The following is a 14,319-nucleotide window of genomic DNA, read 5'->3' on the forward strand; positions in this document are numbered from 1 at the left end:
ACCGATGTAAAAAGCAAAAGCTTAAAGACACTCAAATAATATGAATCTGTAATACTTAAAAATACAAATTTAAAGAAAATTTTGAATCGAAGAAAAATACTGTTTACGATTCATTATATTTATTAATTGATATTAAAAATTTGATATTTTAATATATGTCTAACTATTATATAATAATAAAATTAATACTGATGAAATTAAATTAATATATGTCATAATAATATTGACACGTATATTTTTTATTCACATTAAATTATATTTATTATTCTAGAATGATATAATGGCATAAACATATATCTAACATTTGATAAAATAATTAATTTAATTTTTTCTTTACAGAAAATTAATATTTTAAATAAATTTTTACTCCAACACAACCAACATTTACTATACTAAAATAAAAAAAATAGAAAATAAAATACCGTGGACGTTAAATTACGTTTTATATTAATTTTGAATCACACTTTTATGGTAAATTAAACTATCGAAACGTATAGATAAACTACGCATTAAATATAATATATTAATAATATTTTAATACTTAAAATAAATATGAATGATTAATTAATTAAAGATAATGCAACACGATTGTCGGAAGAATATTAGCAATAAAATATGAAATGAGCATGGTGAGATCAGGTAGCCAATGTCACAGCTGAACTTATTCCAACCACAATACCAGGCAATGTCGTAAAGGCAATGTGCATAAGCATGTGCTGGATTCTATATAAGCCATGGTAGACTCCACTCGATCCCATCAAACCACCACTGCTCTTAGGTCAATCTACAAGCATGTGTATCTGCATCAAATGCGGGTGCTTTAGCTGCAAAAATGAAAGCCCCGCTGGGAAGAAAGAAGAAGAAGAAGAAGCCGACTTTCTTGACGTTATGCTCGCAGTCTTTCTGCCCCCTGTTGCCATTTATAAGAAGCAAAAACGTTGTACGGTCAGTCCTCTCTCCTCTTGTTTTCAAACGTCTTTTTCATACGCTTCGACAATCATGTTTTCATTTCCATCTGTGTTTTGAGTTGATTGCAGGGCAAACTGTGGGTAAATATATTTCTCACGGTATCAGGATATGTGCCGGGGAGCATCCACGCTGCCATGTTCATAACGAACTGAAGGCGATGGACTCGATCGGATGGTCCTTTAATTGTATTACTACTGTCAATCTGCTTGACAAGGGGCAGGTGAATAAAATTTATGCTGTGCTCTGTTGTGTTTGAATGAATCCTAGTTTGTTATTTTCTCTAATTGTGCCTGAACACAAACAAATATAAAACTATCAACCATGGGTAATAAAAACCAAAGACAATGGACCGATGTCAGGCTGAGAAACATATCCTTCCAAAGTAAGGGAATTGCCTTTCACTTCAGACAAAAGATTGCAGCTCTCTAGGAAGCAGCCTGGATGAAATATACATCAGAATCACAATAAAAAAGACGAATCAAAGTAAAAAAAAAAACTTTTCCCTGTCTATTAATCATTCAGCTTTCAAGTAAATTTTTACTTCGCTCCAAGTAACAAGCCCAGATTTAATCTGTTGGCATTTCAGACTATAACAAACCAAAGCCCCTCCCAAAAAAAGCCTCTCAAGTACAAACTTCTCTCTATTTCGTTTTTTTCTCTGACAGATCACTCAATTACTTGTTACTGCACACAAAATTACAAAGAAAAAAGAAAGAAAAAAAAACTCGCAAAAACATCTTATGAGTCAACAACCACATATCGGGCTGTTGTGTTCGAGAAATGGAAAGAATCAACATTCCCACTTCCGAAAAAGAAGAGAGAAAAAGTCTCAAAATTTACCAAGAAAGCAACCAAGGGCCTCTATTTTGATAACCGGGACTCCGCAAATGGTTCGATAGATGGTAACAATCCGAAGAATGGTTGGGGTAGACACTTTCCTTGAGAGGTTCACAAGTTTCTGGGGTAACCAGGGCAGAGTAGCCTTGTATATGTGAGCAGTTCCATGGGGACTCCGAGGTTACGTTGAGGCTAATATTCAACAAGCAAACATGATTAAAAGTGTCTCCTTCTATCCCTTTGAGGAGGCCTGCAACTTTTATGTTATCTCCGACCACATCTTTAACAGTTATCCTTTCTATTACAGGGAGAGCATTTGGATCGTATAACTCATCCGGGTGCTGAGAAAAATTACCATCAAACCATATCGCCGTGTCAACACCAACCAGGGTAACATTTGATATATATATATTTCTCACATAACCACCCCTTCCAGAAGCCGTCTTTATAAAGATAGCTGTGGCAGAATCGAAAAAGTAGAGGTTTTCTGCATAAACTTCTGAAACACCTCCAGACATCTCACTTCCGATTGCAATCCCGGAGCCATTTCGATTGTTTCCAATAAGCCGGCGGATTATAATGTTTGTGCTGGGGCGACCAAACGAAATGCCATACTCATCCCACCCACTTTTGATGGCAATTAGATCGTCACCGGTGCTAATGTAACAGTCTTCGATGCAAACATCATCGGAAGAGTCTGAATATTCAAACATGTAAGTAAGAATGCTTATGATTGAAATTTCAAACCGGATGCAAAGGTTAGTAAATCATACTCACCTGGATCGATCCCATCGGTGTTTGGTGAATCCAGAGGAGCCAGGATTGTGACATTCTGAACTATGACATGGCTGTTTCATTAAGCAAACAAAAATCTCAACTTAATTAATAAATGCTTTCAAGGGCGAGCATGCTGATATTAAAGGAAGCCTCAAACCTGCAGTATACTGGGTGGATGGTCCAAAATGGAGAGTTCAAGAAAGTTAAGTTTGAGATTACAACCCCGGTCGAGTTCATCAACTCGACCAGATGGGGGCGAGTATAGTTAAGAGTTTCTCGTCTAAAGCAGTTCCACCATACACTTCCTTGTCCATCGATAGTTCCATTGTCACCTGCGATAAGAACATATGGCATCCATGGAAAAACATAAAATGCTTACTAATAATTAACTTTCATCAGGGTTTCTAACCTGTTATGATTACATCAGTCAAATTGCGACCATGTATAAGGCTTCGATGCCTTCCACTAGGTAACTCCCTACCTCGGCCATAGGAAGGCAGAGGATCAACAACTGGCCAGTCATCAGAACTCTGAAACAATAAACTAAACGATAAGAATGAATCTACAGTGGTGGTGTCGACTTACAAATAGCTCGAATGCCTATTATCCAGAATCAACCATTCTAACAACAGATTAAAGCCCACATACCAAAGAATTTCCAGATGCAACTGTGGTTCTTTTTTCTCATCTTATACGAGTAAATGTTGTTTTGGAAGTAAGTTGATAACGACTTACATTGGATCCAAGGATCACTGCATCCTTATCTAACCACAAAGTTAGGTGACTGATGAGATCGAAGCTTCCTGTCAACCACCGGCCAGCTGGGACAAAAAGCTTTGCCCCACCTTTGTCAGCAAACGAATTGAGGTAGAAGATGGCATTCTGAAATGCTTTGGTATTGAGAGTGACACCATCTCCGACGGCACCAAATTCGGTAATAGCGACACTGTGAGGCCGAATCTCCCTCGAGAGAGCCTGCTTGCAATGTGAGCTGCTCTTGACAGTCCATGTAATATGACTGAAAATTGCAAGTACCAGTAGCACATCGACCAGCTGAAATGAAATGTTCTCAGAATTGATCATGAGTGAATCAAAAGATATACTAAAACAGGAAAACGAGAAACATGCAAAAGTAGTCAGAGATTAAAACTTCATCAGTCAAGTCATGCAAAAGTAGTGAATCAAACATTTCATGCCGCAAAACTAGCAGACTAACATAGAAGTAACTAAATGAACTTCATTTAACAAAAAGGGTAACTTGAAAACAGAAGAAACAGCCAATCCAAAATGGAAGAAGCAAATTGCATTTGCTCACCATAACTAGTAATAGCTACAACACCGATGAAAACTAAAAGGAAGAACCATTTTTCTCGTTTAGATCCCAAGTCCCAACCAGTGCCTTAAATCAATTTTGAAATGTGTACAAAAAGAGATTAGAGGAATCAAACTGTCCCGCCAAAACACATTTCCAAACATTTTCTTCAGATCTTGTTCAATTGCTCAGACTCCAAGAACATAGTGTTGTAGCAGGAAGACAGGGAACATTATTAAGAGCCATTCAGAAAGACAAAAGTACAGTGTTTTAAAAAAATAGTTGGTCGAAAGGAGAAGCAAAGATCAAGCAACTTACACTGAAAGATCTCTTCATATGAATGAGATCTGCAAATTTCTCTTTCACCCAAGCACCTAAGAAGACAGCTCGAGGGTGTCACAAAATCCACACTCTCCCTTTCCTTTTATTTGAACAAAACCAAAAGAAAGGCTACGTTTTCTTCTTCTTCTTCTTCTTCTTCTTCTCTTTCTACAGAATGAGAATAAGATCCTCTTTCTCTAGCTAGCTAGCCAGCAATAAGGCAAGTGCATGTGAGATTAGATGGGACATGGAGAGAAAACCACCAACAACAAAGAGAAATCATTGAAAGTGACCGTTTCTGCCCGCCAAAAATTAAGCTGTAGGCCCCTCTTATTTTTTCAATTGCTCCATCACTTCCCTCTGTCTTCACATACGAGGAATTACCATGAAATGATCATGCTTTATGGAAACTGAAAACTGAGACAAACTCGATGAAATCCCTGTGCTTGTGACTGCTGCTGGATTCTATTATGAACTCCTTGAAAGAAAGGCGTTTCCTTTAGAATGAATGAGGTTTATTAAGACGTGGGATTGGAACCTGGAAGAATTATAAAGTTGATTCCTTTGTCTATATTGGTCTTTTGTTATTTGCATAAAAACAAAACAAGGCAATAAAAGAAACCAGCATTAAAATTTATACAAAAAAAAGCAATGGTGTCATTTGCTTTGTCCAAATTGTTTGTTTTGTGCTGGCCCTTTTTGTCACCGAGTGAACATTGTCCTTTGAATCGCTAATCCCGAGTTCATTGTTAAATGAAAAAAGAGAGGAGGTGGGTCAGGTTTTTGTTTAATATTAACATTTGGCTTCGCTTGATTGACCCAAATAGGCTTGACCAGTTAAAAGAGGAACCTACGAGTTTCTGTTTCAAACCAGTGGGCGCCGAGTGACGGTGAGTGAGTCGAGGGTTTAGTTGTTTGATCCTTACAGGGAACATTGAACAAACCCCATTTGATAGCCCATTATTATGCCCTTGAACAATCTCTTTCATCACTTCTTGCTCCCCTTTTGTTTTTCAGTTTTTACTTTTAAGACAATATTTCCGCATGAAACATTTATGAATGCCTGGATTATATCTTTTTTTCTCCCTTACTTTCTAAAATACTTATTTCTGTAAACGAAATTATTAAAACACTGTCAAACATCATGATTATTAGACGACAATTTTACTTTTCTTTTTTTAAAAAAATATATGACGTTTATGACCCAAACTATTAATTTTGATCTATTTTAATATATAAATTTTTAATTTTTTCGAAATAATATCTAAAGTTTAGTTTTCGTTTCATTTTAATACATTGTTTAAAATTTAACGTTAAGTTTTGAGAAAAATTAAAAGTTTAGGTACGATCAAAACCGATAGTTCAAGTGTTAAACGCGTTAAGTTTTTAAAGATGAAATACTAAAATGAAGCAAAAACTAAATGTTAGATATGATTATAAAAAAATTAAAAATTTAACTAAAAAATTAAAACTAATAATTTAGATATTAAATGCGTAGTTTACTCTTTTTTATGTGTTAGTACTGCTGAGAGAAAATGAAACGAAAAGGCAGACAAGAATCTATGTCCCATGTTTTATACTTAGCTTCAACATAACAACATTGAAAAACAGGCTAACAGTTTACTGTCAGTGACCAGACCACTGACCAACTTAATTAATGAAAGAAAGGCTTTCACTTTCTAATGGGTACAAAGGAAATGATCCATCAAAGTACTAAATATTGGGTGGTGCTTAAATTAGCTGCGAGTGTATAAACCATTGGAAAAATTAATATATAAACAACAACATAAAAGAGTTTGTTTATATAAATTTATCGATGGCACTAATTAACTTACTTTAGTGATTAAATAAATTGTTATTATTCTTAGAGGTATAGAGTTTGAGCGTCGGCGACTGTAACAAAATGATTGAAGATTTATTATCAATGATTGAGAGTATTTATAACATATATTATTTTAATGATTTATCGATATAAATTTAAAAAGAAATCCATTATAATATTTTTAGTACAAGAGACATTAAAATAAATTAAGCTCTATAAGTGCATTAAACTTGGCTCGATCCTTAAAACATTGTAGAAGACTCGTGTACAAAAAATATAGTTAACCTAACGCTAGTAATTTTGTAATTATCAAGATAATTTAGACTAAGAGTATTATAGAAGTTTTATTGACCTCATTTGTGTCATTTATATTGAGTAATCAAAATCAGCATTTACATTAAAAATATATTTGATTCACATAATGTAATATTATTTATCAGAATAAGATTATAGAAATATAACTTTATCTTACACATTGACAATGTTACATTATCGTGCTTGGTGTTTTTGACAATAATATAAGGTTACAATATTTGATTAAAAGAATATAAATTTATCTAAAAGTAAATTTTATCAAATTATCATTGTGAATTTATGATATATTTTCTTTTTAACAACTTAAACTTATGGTATTAAAAATAATTATATTGAAATTTATATAACTATTTCAATTACACTCTAAATTTTACAAAACATGTACTTTTAACATATTATTAATATTATTTTCCCTTTTTATTATTCTTTACAACTTGTGTCAATTTTATTGATCAATCAATTTTTTCTTTTTTAATTTTGTTTAAACAGTGACGATACCGATTTTAATGTTGGTTGTCGCCCGCCGGTTATCTTTTTTTCTTTGTTTTTTTAGTAAGAATAATTATATCTTTGTGACATGTTCTCTGCCTTTATGACACGTTTATCTACGACTTTGTGGCATTTTTTCTCTGTCTTTTAGTAGCTTACGGTTTTTTATCATTGCTTTTGTTTATATTTTTTCTCAATATTGGATTTGATATCGTCACAATTGATCAAGATAACGCTTATTTGTTATCATGATAATATTCCCTATTTTAGACCATCGAATTCATTTGGATACGCTTCTTGTGTTCGTTGATAGTTTTCTCACATCACTTGACTCTGATTTACACTTTTTCGATGATCTTTTAGTAGTTCCATCCTTTTTTGTTGTTCGTTTACCGATGCAGTCAAATTTGTTTGTATCTTTATTTTATTCGAATTTTTTTGTTAGCTTTTTTAACCTTTTCCTTCTTTGGTCCTTATGTGATCTAGGTGGCTAGTTTTTGTCTCAACGATAATAGAAAAGTGTCATGATTATATTTTAGGTTTACATTTACGCTTGTAAATCTTCATTGTAATTTTGAATATTTTCTATTTTAAATAAAACTAGTAACTTTCTATAATATATATATAATATATATTATTAATATAATTAATATATTAATTAATATTTCAAAAAATTATACAAGTAAATATCCTATATTTGCTTTTGGTATAGTATATAATATATTTTTAAATGCCAATAACAATGTTATATTTTAACTTGGGGAGAACCCAAGAGTAAGATAATTTCAATTTTTTGAGTTATAGTACGTTTATTATTGAACTAAATTTGAATAATTTATAGTAGCTACAACGTCACAACCTTGCAATCCAAAGTCTCGTATAAAAATTAAAACTCAAACATGAATAAGTTTGTATTATCTCAATCAAATTTACATCATGAACTAGATATTTAAAATTAATATTAGATATATCATAAATATAAAATTAAGAAAATATATTAAATACTTTTTTTGTTTTAGATTAAGCTAAAATATTTTATAAAGTAGTATATGTTCTAAAAATATACTAAATATTAAAAATTGTTTAAATATTTAACTAATATGAAATACAAATATTTAACTACTATTAAAAACATTTTTCCTATAGCTAATATGCCACATTTATTAATGTTGAAAAAAATCGATAATTTTAGAGCTTTAAATGAGAAATTAATCCAAACATTGTTGAGGAAAATGTATAACCAATTCTTGGTTCGTAAATGTGCAGACGTGCACGATGTGGGTAACATGAATGTTCGAACTGGTCAAGCTCTTTGTGGGCTTATGGATATTTTAACCCAAAGATGAAATATATGTTCCTCAAATAGATCATATATTTTATAATTTTGTTTTGGAATTAAAATGATTAAAAAATTCTTTAAGCAAAACAATAATTTTGGAAATTACTTGATTGTTTGATTTTCATTAATGTTTCATTAGGTCAAAAATTTTCAATTATTCACAATGTGAGATCCCTATAAATACCATGTAAACTTACTAGGTTAAACATAATTAAAAACGACTCAAAAAGTTTTTCTTTCCTCTAGTTTTTTTCGGTGATAGAAGAAGGCATTGAATAGTTCGTGATCTCAGTAGTTGTGTTATTGTGCGTTAATCATCCAGTTGTTGTATCCTGGGAGACAAATAATCAAATATCTCGAACATCAATGAATGGTCGAAAATCTGTCTTAAGGAAATTGCGTAGTTGCAAGCCTCAACCTGTTTTAATCGATTGTTTCGTAAAAATTGTGTATTTATTTTTATATCTTTCTTTCAATTATTTAATAGAATGATTATTTCCCAAGTTATTAATCGCTTTTTTATTCATGTACACGAATTTTATGACAAGATTATGCCATGGAATTAAATAGTATTTGCCGCGACTTGTATGAATCAATTATTTAAATAAGATTCTCTTTTTATTGTCTTGGATCGTTATACTTCTAACAATTAATAATATTACTTTTAAGCTAATTCACAATAAACCAATCTATTTATATTTATTATATTTTAGTCGGCAAAACATAATGTTTTCCAACAAACTCTCAAAGAAATGAGGAGTTTTTGCTTTACATGGAGCAAATGAATTTCATTGCACATCACTCATCACTGTTTCTTCATGTTTTTAAAGATCACATCTCTTGGTCTAAATTAACATTTAAATTAGTACGGATAATTTGACTTGTACAAGTGATAATCATACATACTTATTAGTAATAATTCATTTGGATTATGTTTCCTTGGAAAAACATGTTTTACTTTAAATTATAACACTCAACTCATTGCTCTGCCTTTCTTAACATACTTGATATATTATGAAGCATATTCAAGAGCAGAGTGAGGTTAAAGAAGGGCCAAAACTATATATTACAGTGATATAATGTCTAATTATTATTTATTTATTAAAATATTAGCAATTCATTATGTTATATGCCATGACTGTATTTTCTTCGAAAGTATGGTAAATGCAATATTATATACAAAATCAATTTTACCAAACAAAACAATGTATATATATATATGATAAAATATGCAAATGTTTTAGCACGAAAACTAAACGGCAATTTGCCTCGAACGAAACTTTTTCTGGGAATCATTAGTTTTCTAGGTTTCTTTATGCTTTTTTTTCCTGCTTTTCTGTGTATTTTCACCTGGAAAAAGAAAACATTTGGCCGAACGTTGGGTGTCAGGCCGTAACCCTTTTTTGCCTTGGGTAAACTACAAGATTAGTCAATTTTATTTCAATTTTTTATTTTTGATCATTAATTTTTTTTAATAAAAAAACATGATTTAATCATTTATATTATCAATTTGTTACATTTTGTAACTATTCCTTGAATTATTGAGTAGTCTCATTGGCTAAAGGGAGTGGTGTTCTCTCTTGAGATTTTGGGTTGGAGCAGTTGTGATTGCAAGGTGTGTGAGCGTTATTTATGATTGAGAAATATTATAAACAGACACTATATTATAATCACATCAAACCATTAAAAAATTCTGATTTAATACATAAATTTCAGATAATATATTAATTTAATTTTTTTATAATAATTTAGTTGTAAATTTATAAAAAAGAATCATTTTCTCATAATGGCGAAATTTGTTCAGAGTTTCTCAGCAGCAACATTACAAGGCAGTATTTGTTCAAAGATAATTTTTTCGAACCCGGATTTTCAAAAAATAACAATAATTTTTTTATCATAAAGGCTATTTGATTCGTGTTGATGATAGTTTAGTTTACCTTTTAAGATATTGGATGTATATATTCTTTTTGTAAATTTGTAATCTTGTAAAACTTACTGCAACGTCGGGCAATGAAATTCAACGATTTTCAAAGGTCCTTTCTTTTAAGTTGTAACTGTCTTCGAGTTTGCCTTTGTCTATGTTCTCTTTTAGTCTTTCTTATTCTTTTCCTTTTCTCTTTTGTTTCTTCTTCAGACATGAGGTTTGCTTTCAACTTTATTTGTTTTAAATATCATAAGGAAGGTTCAATTCGAAGTTCTGAAAGAATAATGTGGGGAACATTTTATTTAATTTATATCAGAGAAATCAGAACCTGACAAGTCACGGAACGGTCAAATCCAGGACAGAGTCCGATTTGTCCGATTCCTTTAGCTTCTTCCTCATGTTATTAACGAGATATTAACATTAACTCAAATAAATAAATAAATAAGACTTAAATCAAATATGAAATATTGTCACATGAATGCTAAAATGTCAAAGATCCGTGTTAACACGGACCAAGTCGAGCAAGCAACAACAGCAATGAGTGCATTTTTTCTAAGAATAAATGAATTATATTCAAATAGCATCCATAATTACATCATCTCTATTAGTTTCGCGATTTGTATAAAAAACCTTGAAGTTCCGATTGAGTTCCAGGATCAACAACAATGAGTGCATGCATGTGTGGGTTTCATCCCTTTCAATTGCAAATAAAGACAAAAATTGATATATAAACCTTTCATTAAGCTTTTATCTCACTAATGTGGGATACAAGCAATTTTTTTGCGTTACACCATTTTACTATCAACTCCGTTGCTAATGCAAAGGAGTAGGGATTCGTAAAATGAATGAATAAAAAAAGTAATAGCAAAATTAATCGTTTAAGCACTAATATTTGTTTGATTTGTAATAGTACATAGTAAAGTGAGCAATTCTTTTAACAGTTGAATAAATTTTAAACTTGTTAAGAAATCTATTTGAGGTTTATGATTGTTCAACAATTTTTCTAAAGAATACGTTGAGATGCTCGTAAGTGCATGCTCTAGAAAAACAGTCCAAAGTATATCATAGAAGGTGAATAATCATTCACACTTATGTAGGTGATTTCGTCAAGTCTATCTTAATATAAACCAATTGAATTAGTGCTATGAATTCATTAAAGTATTTACTAAACTCAGTATTTCATTTTACAAATTCTGTGAATTTATTAAGTTCGTTTCACTGGGACCACTCAAATCATGGGCTATAAATTTATCAAGAGTGATAAACTCAACCCTCAAGTTGATGAATCCATCAAATCAAACTCACTAGAGTCATCCAAATCTTGATTTTTGAATTCATTAAGAACTCAAAGACTCAATCCTAAGTGTACATGATACTCCATAAAAATAGAAAATAGTATATAGTATGCTATATAATATGCTTCTTTCTATAGTTTTGTTTAACCACATTGAACCTATATAACTAAATTGGACATACATTATAAATTTTTCATCCAATGGACTTAAAATTAAATCCTTAACGAATCAAGAATCATTTTCCTTCATAACCCTTTATTTGAAGGATTAACAAGGTTCCTTTCAAACTGGCTTAATACAAAAATAAGTGGCTAAAGAATGTCTCAAAAAATGTTTTAATGGCTAAATATTTTTTCTTAAAAATAGGTGCTTAAAGTTTTCTTTGTTACATTTTTAGGTGTCTACCGTTAAAAAAAACCCGTTAAGTGACAAGTGTCACATTCATTTTTTTAATATTATTTTTAAAAAATTTAGATGTGACACGTGTCACTTAACGGTTTTTAACGCTATGCCCCTAAAAGTGTAACGAAAAAAACTTTAGACACATATTTTTAGCGAAAAAATCTTTAAGCACCAAAAATAAAGACTGACATCACTTCAGTACATATGTCTAACAACAATATTCTCTTTAACTTATATAACATTCTAATTGTCCAACGATGACGATGTTACTATGATGGTTGATTCTCATAATCAAAATTCAGACGCCGATACACAGACATATGTGACATTTGTAGAAGTATTTGCGGTTCATGGTATGTCATTATGCTCGCACTATGGCTGACTCAACAAGCTAATCAAGTTGACAGCCCAACTACAGTAATGTGTAATGATTTTAACGCCATAATGGGAAATCCACATCATGGTACCATCCCATCAAGTTTAATGGGGAGACGTTCATCGGAAACTTGTTACGATGTTTATCGAGGTGGCTCCACAAATAATCTGTTTGGCAACGTCGCTTCCAGTTCAAGGGGAATGCATTCATCTGGCAATTTCTTTGACTTGAATATGGGGATGTCATCTACACAACAATCTGTTCAGTACCTATTTGACACGATGACTTCAAGTTACAGGGGGAGACATTCTAATGCGAGCTTCTTCGACCTCAATGTCGAGATGCATGCGACACAACACTCATTCCAAAACTCGTATGAAATATTGCCTTCAAGTGCAAGATGAAGGCATTCAACTACCAGCCTGTTCGACCTAAATATATGTATCGTAAAGGAACCCTCATCTCCACTAGAAGAACCTCTTCGTGAGCTAGATGCTGAGACTGGACTATTTGTTGAGCCAGAATCATAGCAGTTCAACATGAACTTCGATGATAATGATGTAGATGAAGTTCTCACAACTACAGTACACACTAAACCTCTAGCAACCATGTATGAAGCTGACTATGGTGTAATGTACGGGCCAAAATTTACAGATATGCCTAATGTTGTTGACTATGGATTTAACACATCAGTCAATGATGGTGAGTTATATATCGGAATAGAGTTTCCATCGAAAGAAGAAGCGATGATTGCTATTAAGAATTACAACATTCATAATTCTGTTCACTCTAGAATCGACCGATCAACCACCGAAAAATATGTTTGTTACTATGTCCAACGTGATAACGGATGTAATTGGATGGTTCGTATATCAAAGAAGAAGAGGAAAAATAACATATGGGAACTAAGTCTAACTGTATACAAAGGTCCTCATACATGTTGTGCTAGAGGGATCAACCAGGACCATCCCAACTTAGACTCTGACATTTTTTGTCAAACCATCATGCTCATGGTCAAAGCAAGCTAACGGGAAGACTAACGGGTTCTTCACCACCTGACATAAAAAGAGTATGTGATACCACGTCCATGATTGCATAAGCAGGAGACATCTGCCGATAACATTTTTCGATAATCATTTGCTCGGCACATTTCTCTATACAGAGATGCCAAAACTGAGGAGCCTCAACTGAATAACCCAACAACTAGAAATTCGGTGAGGTGATGCAACCACATACAATGAGCTTGGTTGCGAGATTTATCGGGCATTAAGATCCCTCCTATGAGTCGTAATATGCAAACCTGGTAAATATTTTAGTCTCTTACTTGGAACAGTCGTCGTTCAACTGTCGAAAATTTTTAGCCAACCATGATAACGATATTTGACCACCATTGAAATTAAACGAGATACCTCCAAGATACTCCTTGCACAAGGAATGTCAATCACCATCCGCCACACCAGAAATGACATCACCATCTACCGAAATCCCCAAATATAAGGAAACATTCTCTAGCATAAAGTGCACTCCCCACACGGTAGATGGAATGTGTATGTCTCTGGTCTTCACCTCTCGACCAGTGCAGAAATAAGGTTGGATTTAATGTTACAATGCCCTTTAAATATAGCTATGTAATCGAATCCAACCTCGGCTAAATACAACCATACACGATTCGACATCTCTAACTTAGTGTTACGAATAAATGGATCTAATATACGATCATTCCCTAGTTAAATAAATAGTATACAAATTAAAATATAAACTAAAATTAAAATATAAACTAATACTAAAAAAACATTCAAAATAATTAACATAACACAATTTCAAATTGTTATCTTATCCACAAAATGACTCGAGATATGATTTATATTTAAACGCAGCAACCCGCCTTCCATTTTGTAACTGCAAAACATTAAAAAAAATTAGCACATTCAAATATAATAAAATAATACACTATTTAATGATTATAATATAATAAAAATAATTTTACCTTCTAAAAACAATAACAAAACCCACTTGAAACTTGTTAGAATGAATGATAAAAGTAAAAGAATATTTTTTTTGAGTGGTTTGAGAGTTGTATGAGGTGATATTTATAGGGGAGGAGTATGTGGTAATTATAGGGGAGGAGTAGGTGGTAATTA

General features: G+C 32.1%; 1 protein-coding gene and 1 long non-coding RNA gene across 2 annotated transcripts; one reads left to right on the forward strand and one right to left on the reverse strand.

The window, feature by feature from the left end:
- The first annotated feature begins 748 nt into the window (after positions 1-748).
- On the forward strand, positions 749-1,253 carry LOC120199622. Its single transcript, XR_005523472.1, has 2 exons — positions 749-945; positions 1,038-1,253. It is a non-coding gene; the product is annotated as an uncharacterized LOC120199622 (long non-coding RNA).
- Positions 1,254-1,473: 220 nt separating this feature from the next.
- LOC120199621 (probable polygalacturonase) lies at positions 1,474-4,667 on the reverse strand. The gene is made up of 6 exons (XM_039200656.1): positions 4,214-4,667; positions 3,319-3,636; positions 2,993-3,113; positions 2,741-2,915; positions 2,584-2,654; positions 1,474-2,503 (listed from the first exon to the last, which is right to left on the reverse strand). The coding sequence occupies exons 1-6, from the start codon at positions 4,229-4,231 to the stop codon at positions 1,806-1,808; spliced, it is 1,401 nt and encodes a 466-aa protein (XP_039056587.1). The 5' UTR covers positions 4,232-4,667; the 3' UTR covers positions 1,474-1,805.
- Between the last annotated feature and the right edge of the window lie 9,652 nt (positions 4,668-14,319).

Source organism: Hibiscus syriacus, unplaced genomic scaffold (assembly GCF_006381635.1).
Source record: "Hibiscus syriacus cultivar Baekdansim isolate YM2019G1 unplaced genomic scaffold, ASM638163v2 tig00005459_pilon, whole genome shotgun sequence".
Lineage (NCBI taxonomy): Eukaryota > Viridiplantae > Streptophyta > Magnoliopsida > Malvales > Malvaceae > Hibiscus > Hibiscus syriacus.